Below are 25,879 nucleotides of genomic sequence, written 5' to 3'. Positions count from 1 at the left end.
ATAGAGGTTTACCTTGAAGATAAAATGAAAATTTGTAACCAAATAGAGAGAAATAATGAGAGTTAAAAGAGTAATTATTATAGGGAATATGAATAGGTTGAAACAACATAATTAAAAGGTCTTAAATGTGAATATTAAAAATCAAAAACAAATATTGAGGTAGGAAAAGCTTGAAAAAAGGAGAAAAAAAAATAAAACATTTTCTTGTTTTGAGAAGAGGCCACATCATTACATGTGGTTTCTTCTTTAATATATATATAGATTTGTTATTAAGTCGATTATGAAACGTCCCAAAAAATATACATATATAGACATATTTATGATTTATATAATTCTATATTGTAAAAATTACCAAAATAAATAAATGTATTAGGTGGAACGAAACTCCCTAAGTTGAGAGAAATCGTGTAGGGAACAAGATCAATTGAATGCAGATTTACGAGTTTAAGTTGATAATTCAAGGTACATTTTATGTCAATCTTGCAATATACTTATGGATTGCTCACTAAATGCTTATCAAGTAAACGTTTACCTAAAAAAGTCATCATTCTCATTTACCTTAACGGGTCACATTATCGGTTATCAAAATGAATTGTTAGTAACATCTTGTATTCGATGAGTGCTAACTGGGTAAAGTCTTCTCTCTTACTTACCGGGTAAAATTCTCGGTCATTGTCATGTTCACCAGGTAAAAGTTTGGTTTATGGCCCTTACTTACAATGTAAAAACGTTTGATAGTGATTTCGAGATGTAAATGTGGAACCAAAGTCACTGATTTGGATTTGGCCATCGTACATGGATTATGTTTAAACTTGGAATCCAAACTCATTTTTAGACATGGTCCTAAACAACTTATTCTGGCCTCATTATGGCTCATTATAGCAACACCCATGTGTCTCCATTCTAAAGATTGACTTCCATTGTAACACGCTATGGCATGTTATCACATGTTATTTTGTAAGGAATGTGTTTTTTTAGTTTTTTAAACATATAACTTAGAGGAGAAATTACTATGGTTATGATTTCTTTTAAGAGAGATTATTACTAGGAAAGATTGAATCAAAATGTTTTTTTAATTATCTTAAATAAGAGGGAAGCAAATTATACCTGTTTTTTAAGATTTGACATTTTTTGTCGTGACACTTTTGGAAACAGATGTTGAGCTTTCAAAATTTCTTTTTTTTGAAGCACGCACCCAGTTCAATGAGATGGGTCATAAAGCATACATTTGTTTATTCTTCTAGTCTGTTTTCTGACAAGCTTATGAGATCATTCCAAATTTGTCCTTCAACAATCATTCCCATTTCTTTTCTTTGAGAATATTTTGATTTCTTTCTTTTGAGCTTTTCACTTAGACTGTGATCTATTAGCTTCTTATCAACAAAGTTAGAGACAATAGAAACTTCTAAAGAAACAGAAGGATTTGATTTAATAGAAGTTACAATATGTTGTAAGATGACTTTTTCTATTCTCAAAAGTTGCATTTTTCTTTTGATTTATTTTGAAAAATGATCATTTTGATAATCTTCCTTTGGATCTTCGGTGAAATGTACTTTTCTAGCAACTTTATTAAAAATTTAAGTTACCAAGGAGAGAGACTCACCAATGTTTTGCAAGGTTATTTTATTTATACAACTATTGAGTTCATTTGAATCAATAGAAACATCTCCGTACAATTCATCTGAATATGTGTCATATGTAGGAAGTGATGTAGATCCTGACTTTCAAATGAAAAAAAAAATTGTTTTAACCCTAACCTTATGTTCTTGAGTATTCTTTTACGTAGGAAAGATAGAAAAGTAATGGGGGAAGAAAAATATTTTGTTCTCGAGATTTTTTTAGGGAAAGGAAAAAAATTATATCAAAATTTATTTTTATTTCATTATTTTTCTTTCCTCTCTCTTTTTTATAAAAAATACAAATAAATTTTTTTTCTTCCTTTCTCATTCTTTTCTTTCATTTCCAAATTCGAAAACATAATATAAAAGTTTAAAATGGTGTTAATCTTCTCAAATTAAAAAACATACTATAAAAGTTTAAAATAATGTTAAAAAACATTAACATGAGATGACATGAAAAACCAACTTATTTACATTGATTTACATAACGTCACTCGGAAATCAGAAGAATCCACTTTGTGACCTCAAATGATGTCATTCTATGTACTAAAAGTATATCATATGATGTTTTTGATGATGAAACAAAATTACCAATATCTAGTAGATAATATTAATTTAGAAATGAGTATTGATTAACTTTACGTCCAGAAATACTCGGAAAAACGGTTTTATATGAATTCAATAATATTTCTGATGATAAAAACAATATATTGAAAAAATATCGTACTTATCGAAGGCCCCTTTTTACATCTCGTCCATGGCCTAAAAAATGTCAGGAACAGACCTGTAAACAATCGTACAAATTACATTATGTTAATTTGAAATTAAATAAATCGATTGAGATGGTTGCTATTTCAAGTTAAATTGTTCCTCTCCCTATAAATTAGAAAAATTACAAACTTTAGGTTTTTCAAGCAATTAATAATATAATTCCTAAGGAAAATTAATAATATTTGAATATTAGACTTTTTAAAACCAAATCTAAGCCTTTTCAAGTAGACCTATTTTTATGTGTCAATTAGTAGTCATATATCATGTGCAACGCACAACATCCGAAGTCCTGTGAATTGACATTAATTGCGCTTATTAGGTGTCTTAATTATTGTTTGATTGTACAACGCATTTTTCTAGTTATGTCTACATGAGATCTTGATCAAATCCTAATACGACTTCATGATTTCTTCATCACCCTTTGATGCAATCACCCAGCTGTCACCTCACCTAAAGTTGATAACATTCATTAGGAGCACCGATGAATTTGATCGTATTTATAGTTCAACTTCCAATTGCATGTGTATACCTAAACAGAAAGCAAAACCCTATTGGGGTGTATCCCAAATCTATTGATATCTATTTAGGCCCCTTTAGCCTTTTAGCTACACTTTGGACATCTAAACAGACTTGAATCAAGATGTAAAGCAATTATAGATTAGGAAATATTTATATGGTTTCAAGTGCTAGTAACACGTCACTTCGACTCATGTTGATGTTGAGCCACAAATTAACATGTTTGAGTCAATAAGACCTGACTCGCCCTTCACTACCCTATTGAAACAATGATCTAGTGAACAACCTTCACTAGGTTATTTGTAATACTAAGCGGCCATGTTTTCGTGAAACCTTGGCTTGTGTAAAGTATGTGGAAGAGAGAAAGGTGGATGATGGCAAAAAAAACTAGTCAAAAGCAAGTAATAACATGCAAACGGAAACAATTAGGAGAGAAACATAAACATGATTCGTCTAACTCACTCACCCCGTCTCCCACCCTCTACCGCTCCGGCTCTCTTCTACTTGTCTATGTCTATGCTAGTTGTAGATCCTCACATTTAGTCAGTTATCCTAGTCCTCTTCCTACTTCTATCAGAAGTTATCCACAGAAATATCTAAAACCACCATGCATGTCCAGTCATTCTGGTCTTTGTGGTATACATACACCTGCCACGTGTCTTCTTGTTAATGAGCATGAGCACGAACAACAGGGGGAGAATTAGACAAGGATCATGCCCATTTATTCTTTCTCAATTATGACTTGTGATTTTCACATTTCTTCTATGATTATGGTTCTCATCAGATTCTTCCAGGCATTGGTGTTTTGTTTCTTTCATTCCAATCGAACCACATTATTGGCCCATGTGATACAAAGTGATCTAGCTACTAGCTAGTGAAGGGATTAAATAAAGTTGTACACACACATATATCTATATATATACTGAGAGTTGTCCATTGATGCTTTTGTTAGGGTCCGAAATATATATATATATATATACTGTGAGTTGTCCGTTGATGCTTTTGTTAGGGGCTGAATTTCGAATGAGATATAGGGATCGGATAGAACTCAAGAATTGTGTCAGAAGGCACTTTCTGAATTAAATAATTCGACCCTATTAGCCTTAGGTTCACCAATTTCGTATTAGGATAATTCTTGAGATTATTCTCTTTTCCAAAGACTCTGAAATCGAGACCTATCTACTCATATTCTCGTTTTACATATTTAAATGAAAATCGACGGTTATTGACGGCTTAACGGTTATAACCGTTAATGGATAAAGTCAAAAAGCAGTTACAACCGACTCTGGAATTCTGAGAATAGGTTTTGTGTTAAGTTGAAGACACGTTCAGCGATAAGCTAAAGACTTGTTCGGCGATAGCTGAAGACCACCTCCCCTTGGAACCCCGCAAGGGGGGGGGCCCCTTGACCCCGTGCTTTATGGCGATTTAAGATGATAAAGTCAATATTTGTAACTATACATTCCACACCTCCTAACTTACGTATGTTCGTCTCATCGCTTTAATCGATCTCGTATAAATCAAAATTATACCAAAATACTTGTTTGACACTAAAATAATCTAACATTTTAAGTGAAGATATAGTTTTCCATTCAGAAATCACAAGCAAATCTCGCTCATTGTGTTAAAATATATCAGAAACCTCGATGGATCGTAGATAACATATATAATAAGAATTAAATTATACAAAAAAGTAAAATTACAGTGTATTATATATGCTCACTATCTTCCCCTCAACAAAGCCTTCTCCGCCGACTCCATCTCTTCTAGTATTCTTGTCTTCCTCTTTGCCGGAATCGGAGAGGTGGGACCAAAATTAACGTAATGGCCGGAAACAGCGTTCAGGGCGGAGTAAATATCCCGGAAAGATATCCGTCCCAAGAGGGCCTTTTCTCTCCGGTACTTGGCCACCCAGGAGTTGGAGGTTTCTCTTAGCTCAGCCACCGCAGTTGCTATGTTGGGATCGGTTTTATCCATGTTGATTGTGTTCCTGACCTTGCTGATCACCTCCTGTGTCTCTTTTACGTATTCATCATCGGAAGCAGCCAATGCTGCCGGAATAACAAGTAGCGGGGAGGAAAGGGTTACAATGGCAGTCAATGATAGGAAGTTGCGGCGGTGGGTGGTGGCTGTGTTAGCGGTGGCGGTGGTGGTGGAAAGAGAGGGTGTGGTGTGCTTGGAACGAATGGGTGGAAGAAGGGGCTTAGGGGCGGAAGTTGTAGGGGTGATCAAGGCCATGGCGGTGGTGGAGGAGGAGAGTGAGAGATGAAATTGTTGGTAAGTATTGATGGAGGTGTGGTTTGATGGGCTTATCGTCTTATCTGGTGTTTCATAGTTTATGGATGAGAAAGTGTTGTTCCAGATTGTGTATAGGATGATGTGGCAAGAAGAAGAGGTGGATAGGGACTTTGACCATCTCATGGCTAACAACACTGGTACATACCACAATTCCTTTAGTACAACTAACTTATGCTCATCACTCTATTTTATTTTTAACTTATTTCAGTTTGAATAGATGATAAGTTGTTTTCATTGTTTGGATAAGAAAAATCAAATAAGTTAATAAGCAATCTCAAACATTCTCGTAAGTCAATAATATGGAAGACTGTCATTTTTGGTCATTTTACATATATAAGCAAAATTTGTCAAACACTAAAAAATAACTTATCAGCTTATTGTTTTTTGGTACCGTTATAAGCTAATCCAAACACTTTTTACAAAACTCCGGTTTGTTACCACATAAGTTAATAAGTACTTTTACAAAAAAAACATAAGTTATTTTAAATAAGTAATCCCAGACACCCTCTTATTACTCTACCCATTTACAACTCTACACGTTTAAGGTGGATCAAACTGTATACAAATTCATTCGTTATGTTTTTATTTGAGTTCCAAGGTATTTTTCAAGTTTTTTTGGTTGATTTTTTATGATATCCTTAAGTTTTTTGATTGAATTTTGAGAGATTTTTTCGGTTTTTTGGTTGATTTTGAGATATTTTTTTTTCAATTTTTTTGATTGACGTTCTTTATATTTTCTAATATATCGAAGCATCCCTCAAAATTTAACGACCATACCTTTCATATCTCAAAAAAAAATCCTACATACAAAATAAGTTGAACAGATACACGAGAGTCTGCTCGAAAATCTTTTAATTCTATATAACATTCCAAATATGGGATTTATAATTTTATCTGGAGTTTAGTTTGTAAAACACTTTTAGAATTGAACTATGTCAAATTTTTTTGAAAAAGAAGGTCTTATCATGCGTTTGATTAGCAGGAGTTTGAATAAATTTTTTTTGCTTGATTCATAGAATGTAGTTTTAAAATTGAATTAAAAATGACGAGAAATAACTACACACAAAAGGTTATCCAATTAATGAATTATAGTTGAGATTCACATGTCTAAGAAACATGAGACATAAATAATCGATCAGAAACATTGATACGATGATGTTGGGAAATACTGCACTACAAGAGATAAAACAAATTACAATACAAAATCTGTCCTTTATCAACCTCAGAAACCGTAAATGAAGAAATTTGTTAATGTCTGTGATAAACACATATTCGTCATCTCTTTCTTACTAGGGACTTATGGACGTCTATTTTTCAGGATAAAACAAGAAAAAGTTTCATTTGTATTTTTCAATATCTCAAAGTAGGGACAAAACCTTTTTTTTTTATTAACCTATATATCCAACACGCTATGCGAGCCGACTAATCCCAGGACGACCACCTGCTTTGCAAATAGTTCGGAGTCATCGCATTTGAACCTCCGTGGCCACAAGGGGATTTTTATTCATCATTGAATTTGAACTTGTGACCTCCTGGTACTTTTGACCTTTGGAGTCAAGCTCAAACCAATCAGACACCACCCTTGTGGTTAAAACCTTATATTTATTATATAAGTAAGGAGTAATGATATGGACACTCGTTTATGATAATTAAATTCAAATTTTAATTAAAAGAATTCATGACAATTTAATTTAGAATGAATTTAAATAAGATTAATGTGTTAAATTTGTGTCACTCATTTTTACAACAAAAACACGTTAACTTTGTAAATAGGAATTGTGAAAGTATAAGTACGATGTAGAGATGGCCAAAAACCTGTCCCGGGTCAGTCTTAATCGGTCCTAAACTTTCTCATAACCGACCATAACCGGTCCCCCCGTAACCGGTCCCGGTCGAAAATGATAGGACCGGTCAAGGTACTTCATAACCGGTTATGGGCCGCTGGTCCCGGTCCCAACCGGTCCTTGCATTAAAAAATAAGATTTGTTTTTTGATTTTTTTAATGATATATATTTTTAATACATTGTAAAATTTACAATTGGGTCACTCAAATACACTTTAAAAATGCGTAATTTTAATATAAAATTATGTTTTCTTATAAAAATACATTATAAAATTATTTAAAAATACATTTATTTATAAAATTATTTGAATTTTCGGGTCGGGCCGGGCCGGTCCATAGTCGGTCCCATAACCGGTCCCGATCCCACGAAACTACCAAAAACCTCAACCGGTCCCAGTTTTCAGTCCCATAACCGGTCCTTACTGGCCCCGGTCCCGGTCCTCCAGCGGTACCGGGCCGGGTCGGGCCGATTTGGCCATCTCTAGTACGGAGTGTAAAATCACTAAATTGATGAGATTTAATCTTTTTGAAGCAATGCATTATAAAGAAAACAAAAAAGTAAATGTAGAAACAACCCACCCAAACAAATAGCCCACGGCCTGCTCTCCAACGGCCCACCCACAGCTCCCTTCTCACTTCTCATGAGAGGCCTACTTCTCTTTTCCAATCAAATAGCTCACATAAACCCATATCCTTTTTTTTTCTTTAAATTCCTAAAACGCAATCACCCTCTTTTATCTTATCGTGTAATATTATTGATTATTAAAATGAATTATTTGTAAGCGTCTTTTACTCAATGAATGTTTATTGGATGAGGGATTTCTCACTCACTTACCAATTAAGATTCTTGGTCTTTGCTATACCTTTTACAGGGCTAAGATTTTCAATCATTTTCATGTTTACTCGGTAAAGTAAGTGACGCACAATAAGCGCTTATCTAGTAAGCATTTGGTAGACAATTCTAAAGTTACTATACACTTACCGTCTCTTAGTTGGTAACCAAACATTTATTGTCTTTTATCAGGTGAGCAAAGCTTATTTGGTAAGAGATGACGGTTTTTACCAACAATCTTACTGTGTCATTTTGTTCATTGAGAATCTTACTCTGTAAATGAGGATGATGACTTTTACTCGTTTAGAGCTTATCATATAATAGACACTTATATTATGTTAATTTGATGACCGGGAATCTTACCCGGTAAAACAAGTGAGAACGTTGACTCATACCCTACTTACCTAGTTTGTGTTGATAAACTGTGCATAAGACCCTCTATGTTAAACCTCAAGTTGAAAAGACCAAAACACCCTCACCCAATTTCAGGTTGCTTTTTCTTGGTTCGTGTTGTTGTTGTGTTGGCTTTACTCGTTGTTCTTATTCCTCATTTTGCTTTCAATACCTCATTGAAAGCTTACAATACCCACTTGTTGCATCATTTTCATGTTTAAGACCTTGACACCTGCACAAATATAAACATACAATACCAATATATCGACATCCCTTAATATTGAGTAAAAATGCATGATTTGTCTCAACAAATTATAAGTTTTACAACGCTATCGAACACACAAACCAACCTGGAGAAAACTAATGTTTATGCTCGATAAATGGGTGATCGTAAAATGAACTAACAAATATTAGTAAATCACAAAAATGCTTGAATGAATCCAACGGGCCGGACAGCCACTAATGAAGCTCAGTTAAAAGAAAAAGTCACCAACATATGAAAATTATCACAAAACGATATACCCTCTAATAAGTTCGATGTCATATAATCACTACAGATCGTAATTCTTCATATGTGAATCTTGCAACTAACTTTTTTTTATAAAAAAAAAATACAAAATCAAAGTTGTTTGCTAACTTTAATCATTCAATTTTGGATCTATCTGCTTACCAAAAGAAGGGTCTATCCTTCTTTGGCATAAACCATCATCAAAAAGAGTGAAAACAACAGTGCAAAGCTTCATTTTTTTATTTCCAAAAACTAAAGTAGCAAATACAATATTGCCAAAGTTGATAGTAACTACTTTGGATTCTTGCTTGTTTTCGTTTACTTGAAATACAGTGAAATACAGTGAATGCAGACGTTTTTTTTTATAAAACACACGAGTATATGATGTTGGTTATTAAAGATTTGGTTCAAGTCAATTCGGCCTCTATAATTACCTTCATGTACTCTAATTTTTTATTTCAATTATATTTTCTCGTTTGTTTCTTTTAGGAAAAATACAATAATTTTAAAATGGTTTATGGAAAAAGTTAAATGGAGATGGCCCCATACCACAGACCATGCTCATGACTCAAGAAGAGACGATGAACTAGAAAGTACTTCAATTATGATTGTTATAAGTTAATTATTGTTTTTATCAAATTATAGAAAAATAGTAGTGTTTTACAGTGAAGAGCATTTCAGACAGATTATGGAATCTCCGTACTCTTTCTCCAGCAATTTTCGAAGAAGAAGAAAAATAATAGTGTTTTACAATTATACTCTCCTACTAGAAGTGTCGTATGTCAGAATTACAATTACTTATTTCAAAAATGTCTAGAATCTCTTGATGATATATCGTTAGTGAAACAGAAAACTCTCGTTTGCCAATTGCATTGCTTCTACCTCGCGGATATAATGTATCGTCACACAAAATCTTACAATTTTAACATATCATAGCGGACAGTTTATCGATTTTATAAACCCTCCCTTTTTCTTTTCATTCTATTTTTAACCAAAAGTGATGTGTCTTGTAAGTCAATACCATTTGCCTTTATTATTATTTTTTCCTAACATCCACTTTATTACAACAGTTTCTTGTCCTTTTAAAATTAGTTGGGCTATTTTCTTATTTCTTTGATCAAAGCAAATAAGATAAAGTTAACAATTTCATGATCAGTTTCTGGTTACGTTCTTGTCAGGGCCGTTCCTAGGAGGGCAAGTCGGGTATATGTCCAGGGCCTATAAGAAAGAGAGGCCCATTTTTTTATATATATTATATATTATTATAGTAGTTCAAAAAATTAATAAATAAAAGAAAAGAATTAGTATTTAATATGGTTCAAAAAAAAAAATTAGAATATAATAGATTAATTACATTGGAGAAGAAAATATATATAAAAAATTAATTGGTTGTTCATTGTATAGTATTGTGTATTGTTTCTCTAAGAATTTATCTATTACTAAAATCTAAAATTACCTTGTCTACACAATATTGATATATTTTTCATCATTCATCTCCCCACTGACTCTTTAAATTATTTCATTCACATGAATTCTATTTTTGTATTAGAATATAATAGATTTCTTGTTATTAATTAAGAAAATTCCTACATTTTGAAAAAGTTATCAACAATATGAGATTATCCAACTTATATCCATATTCAGAGTTTTAAAACTACTATTGTCTTTGCATACATTATTAACTCCTGATCACCTAATATTGGGTGCATGAATCTTAATTAATATTCTATCTCTGAAACAACAATAAGATCTTAAACTATAATCAGGATTGACTTTTGATTCTTAATTGATGGTTCCTTAAAAAATGTTTTGTAATAACGGGGTACTCAGATATAAAAATTCGGAGTGATTTTGAAAGGTGATGGTAAGTGGAGGGGCTTAATGTGTTAATGTGCTTAAAATATTATTATATATGAGATATTTGTCTTATCTCATGAGTGAATGTGATTAATTATTTTAAAAACTTTCACGGCCTTATTGTTTTAAAAATAGTATTATTATAAGATAAGTGTCTATAATCTCATTGGGGATGTGGATGAAGTAGATAAGAAGAATAAGAAAGCTTTTATTGTGTGTGTGCTCTTGTATGAAAAAGAAAACAGACTTGTAAAGGGAGAAGAAGAAAAGCTGATTCTGGGATTTTTGTTTGAAATCTTGTTGTTGTGTCAATTCATCTTCATCTACGTTAAAATAAGGTGAGTTTAGTTTATTAACTTTCCTTATTTGGTATTTGGAATTTGAACCGTATGATTCTTACATGAGGATGATGATAAAACTGTTTTTGGATGCTATTTGAGCATGATGATGAAACTTGGAATAGAACCATATGGTTCTTTATATGAGTTACTGTTATGAAGCTGTTTTGATACTATTATTTGCAAAATGGTGGCTTTTATCATGATTATATCATGTGATGTAATAAAGGTGGCATAGTCAGTAGCTAGGTAAATTTGTAATAAGAGTGTCATAATCAGAAGCATGGTAAATTTGTAATAAGGATAACATAATCAGGAGCTGGGTAAATTTGTGATAAGGGTCGCATAATCAATTTATGGAAATGATGATCTTTTTTATCATGGGATTTTGTTATCGCATTCTTAAGATGCGATGATCATGAGTTATCACATATGTGTAATGCGAGGACTTGGGTTATCCTATCCTATTGATGTCATGAAATGATTTGTTTTAAAGGAACCAGAGGGGGTCTGGTTGTCCAAAGAGCCTCTAGTTGGAGTGGTTTCTGGATGGATTTACTTTTGGTTATTATTTGAACCTTGGAAAATATTCCAATGCATGTTAAAGGAACCAAAGGGGATCTGGTTGATCTTCATATTTAACCAAAGGGTTTCTGGTTGTAATTGGAACTCATTCTTTAAGTATTCTTGACCTAGAGGTTCTGGATAGACGAACCATAGACTCTGGTTGGCCAGAGGGGGGGCTTTGGTTGGTAAGACCAGAGGGCCTCTGGTTGACCCTTGCTTCTGGTTGACCTTGTCTTTTTTATGTTGGCCTTACTTCTGGGGCTAAGTAAGAGACCCAGAGGCTTTGTATGTACTATACAGAGGCTTTGTGTCTAGGAGTGGAGCTTTGTATCCGAGTACTTGGCTATTTGCGTACAAGACTTCGATCTTCATACCCTATGTGTCCGAGCTTTGTATCTGAGCTCTTGGTTCCAGGCCTTGCTTTTGGGTTGGCCTTGCTTTTAGATTGATGAGTCTAGAGGGGCTCTAGTCCTTAAGGACTAGAGGAGCTCTGGTTGTTCTTGCTCTGTATGAGGCAAGTTTTATCTCTAAAGTATAACTCTGAAGATTAACTCTTCAGACTTATAACTATTAAGTGCAACTCTAAAGTATAATTCTAAAGAATGACTCATCAGATTTAAAACTCTGAAATAGAACCCCGAAGTCTGAAGTCTTTATTTTCAGACTTAGCCAACCCGAAGTCTGAAGTCTTCATTTTCAGACTTAGCCAACCCGAAGTCTGAAGTCTTCATTTTCAGACTTAGCCAACCCGAAGTCTGAAGTCTTCATTTTCAGACTTAGACAACCTAAAGTCTTTAGTCTTCATTTTCAGACTTCCATACTTGGCTCAAATTGCTTTAATAAATCTTTCATGATATTTAGGACAAATTTGGTCCTAACAGTTTGTATTACAATATGAATTTATAACTTGATTTGGTGATTTTTCACCCTGTAATTACTTTAAAAGGATTTCTCTCTAGACCTCAAGGTCTAACCCTGGTTTTGTGTTTCAAAAATGTACATTACAGGTCGGGCTCAATCTAAGGATAATGGAAAGGGAAAATTATGAGATGTTATATATGTTTACGTGGGATGTGGAGAAGAACATGCTTATCTGTGATTTTTTTTGAAATACTTGTTATATATACAAATTATGTAAAGGGATGTTGTGGAAAAATCTGGTAGCTACTTTTATAATGTAGTTTTTTTTGTGTATATTTGAGACCGAATATGTATATTTGTATTATTTGATATATGACATACTTGGTTATATGCAAATGTGATTCAGGTCAGGGGCGTTACATATTTAACTCTAAAAGTTTAAAATGGCGATACATTAACATGATGTGACATGCAACCCAAATTGATTTATATTGATCTATTTAAAATGTTACTTTGAATTGTGACCCAAATGATGCCAATCTATATACTAAGGGGTATCATAGAAGATGTTTGGCAGTGAAACGAATTTATGATGCTTTACAAAAATGATATAATGGATAATATTAATTTAGAAGTAATTATTGATTGATTTTGCATCTACGTTTACTCGGAAAAACGATTTTATATGAATTATTAGTATTTTCTAAATCCAATGTTATTTCTGATGATAAAAACAATATAGTGATTTTTTTTGTATTTATCGAGGTCCTCTTTTTATATCTTGTCCAAGGCCTATAAAAAATTATAAATAGGCATGGTCATTATTTCTTATATCTGTCGTTACAAGTGAATAACAAATATTCAATGTAATATTTGTCTGTGTGTTTATGTTCATCGTCAATTCCACCATCATTTCTCTCTTCTTCTTTATGCAACGGGGAATTACGGAAAGGTTGACAAACGTCTAAACCCTTAAAAAATATCGAGTCTACAAATATAGCATTCGAAAAATTAAGAAAAAGCTCTAAAAAGATTTAATTTATTGATCAATAATCTGAATATTTAATTAAAACAATAAAACTATTTATAGACTAAATTAACTAAGAGATAATTATGGAATTAAATTCAAATCCATTGATTTAAATAATATAAGATAAAAGGCATGAAAGGGTTTATGGTGGAAACATGAAACGATCAACATATGGTGGCCCAAGTGTGTGCGGACAACTAGCCGCACAGTTGGTCGATGAATTCTCCTACCATGGCATCAAGTGGGTTGCATGGTCTGCCAAGCGACTTAAGTCGCATTGAGTTTCGTGAGCAATACTGTTTGGATTATGTTCTTGTCTGATCTGCTTCTTGCTTTTACTATCCAACCGCTCTGTATCACCACCATGACCATGGTCGCGACCAATCGACCACTGTCACATTTCCGTCCCTTTCTTTCCTTATGGTGATTTATCCTTTTAGATTTCCTATTTATGTAATTGTACAAACAACTTAAGGTATTTTAGAAAACAAGTCTATTGCTTTATGTTGATTTAAGACCTAGTAAGTTCTAGATTCATAACCAAAAATCCATTTATGAAGTTAGACACATGTCGATTTAATAAATAACAAAACTACTGACAATTGGGAGACTCATTACTTCAATTGCGATAATGAAAAATCAACTACTGCAGCCCCCTGCTTCTTCAGGCGAAACTCCAGGTTGAGGGCAATAAATCAACAAAGCCCAAGGTGATCTCTCTTTTCCCGTGATAGTATCTTGTTTCTAAAAAATAATTAATTAAGAAAAAACCCTTTATGCTTATGTACTGTTTTCATATATCTATTTCCCAACAAAAAGTTATAAAAGTCACAACTAAGATTTGATATTACATTATCAATTACGTACCCAAAACTTCACATATTAACAATATCCTACAGATGGAGCATCAAACGAGAAGAATGTTGAAATAAAAGAACATGAGAATAGTTAAATCACATTCCATTATTGAACACGATCAATGTAAAAGTAAGCAGACGACTTGACCCGCGTTCTTTGATCATCTATAACCATTTATGATTTTACAAGTAAGTTTAACGTAAATCATATATAATTTAACCATTATCTTTGATGATTATTTTCATTTAAATTGCATTATATTTTTGAATAACATATTTGAGAATCTGATAAGTGGCCTAGATATTAAAAAGGGAACACCCTCCAACATGAGGGGCGTGGTTTAAAGTTCCAGAGTAATATCCCATCTCCTCCTCACAACACCATTCATTCATCATTCCACGGCTATTTCCTCCCCATTCCCCTTTCTTTTTAACACTGTAATTAAAGAACCCCACCATCTCCCTTCCCTTACTCATCCCGTTTTTGCACTTAATGCCACCCCCAATCACCAACAATGCTTTCCTTTCCTGCATTTCTTATTTATTACGTCTCTTCTTGAATACCCACATCAATTACAAGGTAACTCACTAAAATTCTATCTTTTTTCCTCTGAACTTTGTTGGTTTCTTGTTTTTGGTTGCTAATTTTGGTGGGGTCATGTTATTTTTGCATTTGAAAGTCCCTTTGTGTGTCTATTGTTTGTTTTGAGTTCGTAAACAGGATTTTGTGTTCTTTTTCTTTTCTTTCTCGAGTCGCTTTATATTTTTGTCGTCATACATACATGATTTGTGGGTTTGATAAATTTACTGGATTTGTTTTATTGTTCTTGATTGGAATTCTCATATGGTACAAGATCTGTTGGTTGCTTGAATTTGTGCTTGATTTTTGAAAGATTAACTCTTGGAAATACTTTGTATTTTGTGTTGGGTAAACAATGCAAGTGTAGGTGAAAAAGGAAAAAAGATTGAACTGTGTACACTTCTGGTAGCATTCCCATTTGTTGGATGTCAGATTAGTTGAAAATATGAAGTTACCAAAAATGAACACATCCCGCTTTCCAGTTTTCCCTTCATGACAGTAAAGAAACTGCATAATTTTTTATCAAGATTGTCATCCAAATTGTTGTTTCTCACTATGTGGACTTTACAACATCAACATCTTTTGAGATTTGATTGAAAGTTACGGCTTTGTGTTTGTAGATGTGAATACAAGATTCACAAAAATTGATCAAAGAATCTTGATATTCTTCTGCTTTATTCATTATCTTGTAGATGTGAATATAAGATTCACTAAAGATTGATTCTTCATCTTTAATGGATTAGTAGCTATGGAGAGAATGATGGTAACATGACAATTATTTATTTGATTATTCAATTATTTCTTACAGAAAGGATTCAATTTGTTCAGTTTTGGTTATCTTTTAACTGGCATGAATAGAAATCAATCATTTCCCAAGCAAAAACAATCTGTCATGCCATGATGGCAGTGTTTCTTGCTATCGAAAATTCTGAGTTCATTACCTGTTTGCCATTGTTATTGATGCTAATCTTGGTTTGTTTAATGTGTTTGGATTGAAAACCATTATTGGATAAGGTTGATCAGTTGACAATTTGCTTAATTATGTGTTCATGAGTTGACAATATCACAGGATTATTTAATCATGTTCTTAGCTTTCCTGTCATCTTCCCAATCAATCTCCACCACCAATTATTAGAGATATATGCATATAAAATTTCCCAGTTATTATATTAAGTAAGATTCTTTTCTAATAACAAATAGCTTATCCTCTCATTGATTTTTGGGATTAGAGAATTAATCTAGTTGTTATGTGTGTATGTAGGCAGGCTGATCATCTGTTCCAAAGGCTGTTGACTTTTGATACTGAATCTTTTATCGGGCATCTAAACCTAATGCTGTCTTGACTGAAAATGGGGTGTTGTGTCTCCACAAGTAGTCAGAGTAGTTGTAGTAGTATGAGCAATGGAGAGATCATTTCTCGTCCATCTTGTTTCGAGATCGTTATGTGTGGTGGCCAAAAGAAAACGAGAAGAATGTTGTCCGACCATGTAAGTGCCTTGCAGAATATGTCGTCCATTCCAAACCGGATTTTTACAAATGGAAAGAGCCAGAGTTCTTGTATATTTACTCAGCAAGGGCGTAAGGGCGTAAATCAGGATGCAATGATTGTGTGGGAAGTAAGTCTTCTGAATAAATATTCTCTTTTTTAGTCTGTTTATAAAATTTTGGCAATTCGTTCTACCATCCGGCTAATATATACAATTTCCAGCATTGCTCAAAAAGTAGGACTAGTGGCAAAGTGGCCTTGCAGCCATGATCCATACAGCCTTGCGTTGCTTAGATTATTAAACAGAAAAACTAGGACTAGTGGGGAAAGTAGTTAGATCATGAGATACAATGGCCAAACAAATACTGTTGCCATGGATTATGTGTTTCATTGCGTCTTAGCTTGTGAATGTGAATCTCTGCAGGATTTCATGGCGGAAGATGTGACTTTCTGTGGAGTATTTGATGGCCACGGACCTCATGGCCATCTTGTTTCTCGTAAAGTTCGTGATACATTACCATTGAAGTTATTTTCTTTTCTTGATTCTTATGAGTCGAAGAAAAACAAGTCTACTGGTTCTATTTGTTGCAGTCTGAATTCTAGATCAGATGGAGCCGATTGTGAGGTGGGAACAGACGATAAAGCAGTCTCGTTATGGAAAGATGCATTTTTGAAATCGTATAAATCGATGGATAAAGAGTTGAGGTCTCATCCCAGTTTGGATTGCTTTTGTAGTGGCAGCACTGCTGTCACCATTGTAAAACAGGTATTGTTCTTCGTCATGTATGCAATTAGATTTTGCATTTCTGGATTTGAGTTTAATGTTTTCGTAATCTCCATAAAACTTTGATTTCAAGGGATCAAATCTTTTCATGGGAAGTATAGGAGATTCACGGGCCATCATGGCGTCCAATGATAGCAACGATTCACTTGTAGCGATTCAGTTAACCGTTGATCTAAAGCCTGACTTACCAAGTAAGATATATACTACCCCTTCCATCTCAATGGTTATTACAATAAAATTTCATTTTAAAGTCACATGATTGCGCGTTTTCAGTTTTACAAATAAATTGATGGTATAGATTTGGGTTCGCTTGATTCCTTTATCGTCAAAGAGTAATGTCTTAGGTGATTAAGCTGTAGAAAGTCACTTGGCCATCACTACAGTAAAATCGGCTTTATAGGAAGTAAAAAATGTTTAAATGTCATAATAGATTGTTTTATAGTACGTCAAAAATGTCTAAATTTTAGGGTGGAGGTGAGGTTATACCCTCCCCGGATGGCGGACCCCACCTCTTTGGGGAATATGCCGGACTCGTTTGTTTTGGTTTATGTAAAGGTGTTAAAAATAGGATGTTAGGATGTACTTGGACATACTTACAAGTTTCAACAGACATTTTTAAAATAAAGTGTTCTATTAGCTATTTCATAGGACTCTCTTGAAAGTGTCTTATGAACATATCTTTGAATAAGACATTTGTTTTAAATAATGTCATATAAAAGGACTAATATGACATTTTATTTAAAAATTGTCCTATAAAACTTGTCAAGACACCCAAAAGCGTCCTATCAACTTAATGTAGCATATTTACATAGCACGCACAATTGGGTGATCCTATAAACTTAAAACTGTCTATTAGGACATTGAGACATTTTTGGCGTCCTATAAAGCCAATTTTGTTGTAACACATACGTCCATCTTTCTAAAATGTTTTGCAGAACTTGGTGAAAGGGTATACTGAATAGTTGAGAAATTGTCGAACTTTCTGTAAATCACATGGCAGTACATGTTTTTTGAGGTTAATATGCAAACGTAATTGTGCTAACTTGTCTTCAATTTCATTCCCTAGGAGAAGCTGAAAGGATTAAACGTTGCAAAGGTCGAGTTTTTGCATTGCAGGATGAACCAGAGGTATCAAGAGTTTGGCTACCGTTTGATGATGCCCCAGGCTTAGCGATGGCACGAGCTTTTGGAGATTTCTGTTTAAAGGAATACGGGGTGATTTCTATTCCTGAATTTTCTCACAGGGTCCTCACTGAGAGAGATAAGTTCATCGTTCTTGCCTCAGATGGGGTACGTGTTATACGTCTATTTTATGCTGACTAAAGATTTTAGTTATGTTTTTATCGTGATCGTTGAATTTCATGATAAATCATCCATTGTGTTTGAGCTTTGATCATTAGACTGAATTCATTGTAGGTTTGGGATGTTTTAAGCAACGAAGAGGTGATCGAGATAGTGTCATCTGTTCCAGCTCGGTCATCAGCGGCAAGAACGGTTGTTGACTCTGCTGCTCGGGAATGGAAGACCAAATACCCGACATCTAGAATGGACGATTGTGCAGTTGTTTGCTTATTTTTCGATGGTAAGATGGATTCTGAATCTGATTGTGAAGAACAAGGTTTCTCTTCTGCAACCCTCCAGAGCAATCAGTCTGGTAATGGAGTTGAATCGGACGATGGCCAGAACTCCGAGCCATTGTTGCAGAGAAACTTTACGGTCAGATCATCAGAAGGGAACAATGATGGTTTGAAAAGAGTTGGTGATGAAGAAGCGGTTGTGGTGGTTGCTGAAGATCACGGTTGGTCAGGATTGGAAGGCGTTACCCGGGTCAACTCGTTGGTCCAGCTTCCAAGATTTTCGGAGGAGACACCAAGGGCATGATTGTTTTGCTTCTTATTTTAGTTATAACTAATGCATCAGTTGTATAATGTTATTGTCTTTGTGGAACGTGAAAGAATCTCTTTCGATTGATGGCATGTGTATCTAGGCCTCGAGTCTAAGGACCGCAAAGGTCCTTTTAGGCCTGGTCAAGTCCTACAGGCGATTATGCTTCAGTGTGAATATGTGGAACTTCGTTAGATTACTCTTTAAAAGAACTCTTGGGAGAGAATAGAGACGGGTCCAAAGGATATTCTTGTGGTTGCACAAACTAAATGGTAGCATCTTTAAGTTAAGGACCATAAACAAAATTACACCACATTTGAAAAATTGTGGTTGCACAGGTGCAAGTTGTCTTTTCTTTAGATGGATTGTTTGACGGGTGTTAAAAGTCTCTGCAGTTATAGACTTTGGCCTTGATACGATATAAGAATATGTGCAACACATTATATTATTTTTTGGAGAAGCTTTTGAGGAGAAAAACGAGGTTCCAAATCTAGCAGAAAAAACTTTAACACGGTATTTGATTAACTTCTCCTCTATTATTGTTATGTGATGATTATGTTACTGCATGCTATGCGACATTTGACAAACTACCATTTTATCAGCTAAGTTACGGCATAATTAGAATTAGTGTCAAAGTGCATCAGGTATAACAAATCTCATGATCTCAATATATAATGACCACTTGATAAACACTTAGGGGGCGTTTGGTTTGTATAATGAAATTTAGTGGAATTGGAATCCATCAATGAATTTGACCACACATTTGGTCGGTAGGATTTGGAATGGAATCTCTTAAAAGTATTAAAATCTCTATTAGTGACATGGTGATATTGGTGGTCAGAGATGGGGGTGAGTGGACGGGTGTGGGAGAGGGGGTGAAAGTTGTGATGACGACAATAGTAGCATTGGTGGTGGCACCGCCTACCCACCCACAACACCTCCACCGCACCTCACCACCGCCCCAACCACCTCCATCCCCCCTCTCACCCCGCCCCAAGCTTACGTCAACACCACCCCATCCCCGACCTGAACCAACCATCACTCTCGGTCCTATGCCAAACACCTTACCCATCCACACCCATCGTTGCCCCGCACCCCACCCCAAGCTTATGCCAACATCATCCCACCCCCTATCCTAAGCCCACCCTCATCCGCGCCCCTAGTCCTACCACCAACCGCCCTCAATCCCTACACATCCGCCACCCACCCAACCCCCCTCGTACCCACCATCACCGCCGATCTTATAATGCCCACCCACCACCACCTTTACCCACATCCTACCCCACACTCGTGGCAGAGGATAGTTGTGACAATGACAATCGTGACATGGTGGTCAAGGTGGGATGGTAGTTGTGACAGCAATAATAGTGGCATGGTGGTCGGTGAGGTGGGTTGGTACCAGCTGTGATGACAACAATAGTGACATGGTGGTCGGTGAGAGTGCGTGGCGGGGTGGTAGTTGCGAGGACGATAGTAATGGAAGTGGTTGGGTGGCAAGGTGGTGTGCGTGAGTGACGAGGTGCAGGTGGCATTTATGACGACGACAAAAGTACATGGTGGTTTGTGGCAGGCTGGGGTTGGTGTGGGTGGGTGATGAGATGGGGGTGATAGATGTGACGACGACGGTAGTGGCATGGTGGTCAGTGGTGGGTTAGGGGTTAGGGTGGCGGTTGTAACGGTGACAGTAGTGGTGGGGTTAGGGGTGGGGTCGTGATAGTGACAATAGTTGCATGGTCGTGATGGGGGCAGGGGGTGTTGATGTTTGTTAAAATGGACGCAAAAGGTGTAACATACGTAAAACTGCTTTTATTAGAAGATCTTTTCTGAAATATTTTTGTTGAAAGTCATAGATTATCTTATTACGATCGCATAGGCAAAAACTTCATCGAAAACGGAAGTCCGAGCAAAAAGTTATGATTTTTTTAGTGTTTGGTACTCAAATGGGCCTCAACCAAGCCAAATTTGGCCCAATTCGGGTTTAAGTGACAAAATGGACTAAAATTGATATTTTTTTCCCCAAATCACTTCTAAAACCCTCATACACACTCAAGGTGCGATTTTCACACACATAAGCCCAAATGTATTCAATTCTTGAAGAATCAAAGCTCAAATGGATGAATTCTTGATGTTTATTTGAAGATTATTGAAGGTATGCTTCTAATGCTAAGTTTAATCTTTATAATTAGTGTTAATTAAGGATATTAGGGTTTGCATGTTTGTGATTAGTGGTTAATTTTGTAAGTTAATGTTATTATGAAGTTTGGAATTGAATTATAAGGAATTGATCATGGTATTGCAAGATTATTGATGAATTGAGTTAGTAAGGTTCATTGACAGCTTTGATTTATAAAATTTATATAAAATTGTAGAAAAATCGTATGAATATGATATCAATTTCGTTGGAAAGATGGAAATGTCTAGTTTGTTTTGTATTTAGACATTGGAAGCTGATTTCAACTTTAAGATGGGTAAAAGGTGCAATATGTTCTCAGCTGTAAAGCTGAGTTTTGACAGCTTACTGCTGCTATCTTGTAAAATCTATAATAAATCACACAAAAATTATAAAAAATGTGTGGTCAGTGGCATTAGAAAGATATAAGAATCTATTTTATTTCATCTCTAGAAGTCATTGGATAATTCTGAGTTTAAAAGGGGTTAAAATGGGCATGAACCTGCTGCTGTACAAGGAAATTAAAAGTAGAACTGTCAAATTGAAAAGGGTATATATTGGGATTTGCTTGAGTAATTGCTTATGATATCTGAAATGTATATTCCAGGGATATAATTGAAGGTATTGAAAGCTTGTGGTGGTTCATTTCTACCATTTTGGAAATTGCTCATACCTTGGAGTATTGAGTAGCAATGTAAGTTCGTTCGGGAACATTTTGTATACTATGTGTGCATATGTGTATATATACTTTCCTTATATGCTTGTGCCCCTATTATATATATATATATATATGCTTAGTGGCTGGAATATTATGCCTTAGTGGCTGGAACACTATGCCTTAGTGGCTGTTATGTTATATTATTTATTTACTTAATGTAACACGATCTCATGATATCTTCGATATACGAAATGTTGAAATTGCCATAATCAATTTTTGTTGCCTTGGAGAATATTGATTAATGAGTTTATTGATTCGGAAAGCCTTTGTATAAACATATATGTTACTTGAGTTCGTTCCTGAGATTCCTTTGTGTATGTGTATGTATATGTATACATCATAATATTCAAATGTTTTCCTATGAACTCACTAAGCTTTATGCTTAATCTCTTAGATGTTGATTTTCTTTTACAGGAAGGATATAAAGGAGTAAAGGTCCGATGTAGGATTATCGAGCTCAAAGAAGTTGGTTGATATTTAAAACTCATATTTTGGGTATTTTTTTTTTTGTTTATGTACATGTTTTATATATATAGTATGTAAGGGTAGCTATATGTCCCTTTATCAACGATATTATCTCTTTTAGTGAATAACTTTATATTCCGTTTTGTTTTAGAGTTGTATATTGAATCTAATATTACCTGGTGAAATTAGTTTCCACTTTAGTGTGGTGTTACAAAAGGATGATATTTAATTTATGTCATTATTCCAAAGAATGATGAATTCATTTATTTGTAGAATTCAACAAAATTTAAAGAATTCCATCTATTTCAAGAAATAAACCAAACAAATGAATCAGAATTTGGTTAAAAGAATTTATCATTTTAATTTCATCGAATTCCGTGAACCAAACGATCCCTTAGGTCTTGTTTGGTTTGTATGATTAAGTAGGATGTATAGGGATTTGGAACTGAATGTCATTCTTGGTTTAAAAGATTTCCTGGATTTGAAATCCTACAAATGTATGATTTAGAAATCCCACGGGATGGTTGGTATTTCACGAGATTTCGTAGGATTTGCATGGAACAATGTGTTAGAATGTATTAAAAACATTTGTTTTGTAATAATTAATTATAAAAAATTAATTTAATTATTTTTATAATTATTTATAATTTCTTTTTATAAATTATTTATAAAAAACAAAATTCAATTCAATTTCAAATCCTACAAGTCAAACACATCAATGATTTCAAATATTCCAAAATCCAAATCCGTCTTATTCCAACTCTTTCCACAAAATCCAAATCTCTTAAAATCATTACAACAAACCAAACACGACCTTATAACATTTATATGATTTATATTATATCCAATGTAGTATTCTCATAGCAAGCATATCCTATATAGAGGTTTCCTAACTTTATATTTGTACATGGATCCTATAAATAACATAAATCCCATATAGTTAATTGTTACCATTACATCAACTTAAATAAAAAGTAACACTTGACTATTGAACATGTAATCATCAAGGCCATTACAATCTTTTTGAAGATATTGTTACACATGTATCAAAGATTATAGATTGATGGGATAAGTATAAATAAGACAAAACATAAGAGTTCTATCATATATTATTAAAAATCTTACAAATTAAAACAAGAAAAATGTCTAAAATTACAAAGTAACATATGAAATTCGATTAAATATAATCTTTTAAGTTGGAATAGTATATTGCCTACAAATGGGTAAAAGAGTAAGATCCTGAAACATTATAATTGAGTCTCAAAAATTTTGGAGGCCGTGTTTCATATGTTATATTGAAACAACCTTCTGCAGACCTTGTTAAGCAAACTATTATTCTAGGGTTATTATCATATTTAAACATAATGTTTAACGATGATCCCATGGTTGGGGTTGTAAATAGGACAAAATGGGGTTTAAAAAAGAAAAAGAAAAAACAATTAAAATGCCCGATCCCAATAGATTTAGATCGCCGTCCGAACTGAGATTATAGCTTTTCCATCCCGTTTCATCTGCCACGTGACACATTATTATTGGTCAATGTTATTTTTTTTATAAAACTTATTTGATAAAAAAAATGGCTTTAACAAAAAAATTAAAAATTAAAAAATGCACCAAAATTCGTGATTTTCAATTCCCTACAAATAGTATTGACATATTTTCATCGTACAAATCTTTCTCTTCATTTCAATACTCTTGCAAAAGTTTCAATTTCTTTCTTCGGTCCTGATAATTAAGTATGGTTATTTATGTATTTTAGATATGTAATCTTGTACTTATTTTTCTGAACTTTTTATTTAGTTTCAATCGTATGGTAAATTTTTATAATTATATTGCGTTTTAAAATATGCAATGGTGTGTTTAATTTATTTTTTATACTTAAAACTAAAAAATAATAATTATATAGATAAAAAGTTAAAATATGTAATTTTTATAAATTAATATTTCAGATCGGATTGGATCACGGTTAAATGATAAAAGAAGTAAGATCGGTTGAAGTTGAAAATCGTATAAAAAGATGAAAGAAAAAATAATATTTTAATTAAGATTGAGTTAATATAGATTGTAACTAAACTGAACTTCCTATCACTATGTACAGATACAAACGTTTACAAGTAAGAGTCACCATCATCATCTGCCCTATCAAATAAGATTCCTAGCCATCAAAGTTGATTGTTGGTAAAAACATCTTTTACCCAATAAACGTTTATCGGGTAAGAGTCTTCTCCTTCACCCAAAAGATAAAATTATCAATCCTTATTATATCTCTTATTAGGTAAGATTCTCGATCATCCGATAAAATAAATGAGATTCAATAAACGTTTGGTGAACGTTCTTTTACTCCAAAGATATGCAAAAGTTTAGAAATGCACAAAAAAAATTGATACCGGAGACGGTCGTGGATCAGACCGAAGATAGGCCCCAACAAGCTCGAGCCTATAAAGCTTGTGGCCCCAACAAGCTCGAGCCTATAAAGCTTGTGGCCCCAACAAGCTCGAGCCTATAAAGCTTATTTTTCGGCCCAAGCCTGATATAATTGAAGTGGGTTGAGATACGGCTAAAGCCTTGTTAAATTGGACAAGATTTTCATATTTATTATTAACCGTTTTTTAAATTTCCAAGTACATTTATTTGTGTTGTTTATAATAACTTTTTTAAATTCAATATGACATGTTTAAGGTGTAATGAAAATTATATGAGAATTATATTGGATCATATGGTCAAATTATATGGTATAAATACATTGTCGAATTACACAAAATAAATTTAAATATTATACCAAAATGTATGGTAATATAAAAAAAATTAAAATTAAATGTAACACCCCCAATTCATACATTGCATATAACACATATATTATACATAGAATACATGTTTCCTTCCACATGAGTCCATAATACAAGAGTCTATAATGTACAATACATATATCAAAATTCCAAAAGTACATGCTCTTGTATCCTAGCATCCAAGCTTCAAAATATAGCAAAGCACACAGGGAAGTATTTCACAAAATTCTCTTGCCCTTATTATCATTACCTGCATACATATTTTTGAAAACACAGAATGAGGGTTAGACATGAATCTTTAGTGAGGTTCCCTTTTATGTAATGCATGGTGAAGATCACCAAAACATTTATTTCAAATAATCAATCTCATGTAGTAAAGACTGAAAATCACATTCTCTTTTGGTCCATCAGGCCTCTGGTTCCAAACCATACTTGGAATATATTTCAAGAAACAGGACCAGAGCCCCTCTGGTCTTTCTACCATAGCTTTTGTTTCTTCGACCAGAGCCTCTGGTTGTACTAACCAGAGCTTCTGGCTCATATAATTTCTTGTAATGTTCTTGAGTTAAGCTTCCAACCAAAAGATAATCTTTTTCACAAAAAGGATGTTTATACAGAGTTCTTATTCGACCAGAGCCTCTGGTTGTACTAACTAGAACTTCTGGTTCAAAAGTTATGACCAACCAGAGCCTCTGGTTCAACGTGTGAGTCGACCA

The 25,879-nt window shown here is 33.9% G+C and overlaps 2 protein-coding genes across 2 annotated transcripts; one reads left to right on the top strand and one right to left on the bottom strand.

Moving 5' to 3' along the window:
- Window positions 1-4,500: 4,500 nt before the first annotated feature.
- On the bottom strand, window positions 4,501-5,206 carry LOC112527901 (photosystem II repair protein PSB27-H1, chloroplastic). Its single transcript, XM_025138753.1, has one exon. It carries the CDS (start codon window positions 5,142-5,144, stop codon window positions 4,629-4,631), a length of 516 nt encoding a protein of 171 aa, XP_024994521.1. The 5' UTR covers window positions 5,145-5,206; the 3' UTR covers window positions 4,501-4,628.
- Window positions 5,207-14,623: 9,417 nt separating this feature from the next.
- Window positions 14,624-19,111, top strand: LOC112528282 (probable protein phosphatase 2C 52). Its single transcript, XM_025139278.1, has 6 exons — window positions 14,624-14,870; window positions 16,132-16,486; window positions 16,781-17,122; window positions 17,214-17,331; window positions 18,207-18,430; window positions 18,557-19,111. The coding sequence occupies exons 2-6, from the start codon at window positions 16,220-16,222 to the stop codon at window positions 19,019-19,021; spliced, it is 1,416 nt and encodes a 471-aa protein (XP_024995046.1). The 5' UTR covers window positions 14,624-14,870; window positions 16,132-16,219; the 3' UTR covers window positions 19,022-19,111.
- Window positions 19,112-25,879: the final 6,768 nt, after the last annotated feature.

This window comes from Cynara cardunculus (genome assembly GCF_001531365.2).
Source record: "Cynara cardunculus var. scolymus isolate 2C chromosome LG 15, CcrdV1, whole genome shotgun sequence".
NCBI lineage: Eukaryota > Viridiplantae > Streptophyta > Magnoliopsida > Asterales > Asteraceae > Cynara > Cynara cardunculus.
This window is presented reverse-complemented; position numbering and strand designations above follow the sequence as displayed.

Bases quoted from the DNA above. Each gene is read 5' to 3' on its own strand.
- LOC112528282 (XM_025139278.1), top strand. From the start codon at position 16,220: ATGGGGTGTTGTGTCTCCACAAGTAGTCAGAGTAGTTGTAGTAGTATG. The intron at 16,487-16,780 runs GTAAGTCTTCTG...GAATCTCTGCAG, and splicing joins ATGCAATGATTGTGTGGGAA to GATTTCATGGCGGAAGATGT. The intron at 17,332-18,206 runs GTAAGATATATA...TTCATTCCCTAG, and splicing joins TCTAAAGCCTGACTTACCAA to GAGAAGCTGAAAGGATTAAA.
- LOC112527901 (XM_025138753.1), bottom strand. From the start codon at position 5,144: ATGGCCTTGATCACCCCTACAACTTCCGCCCCTAAGCCCCTTCTTCCA.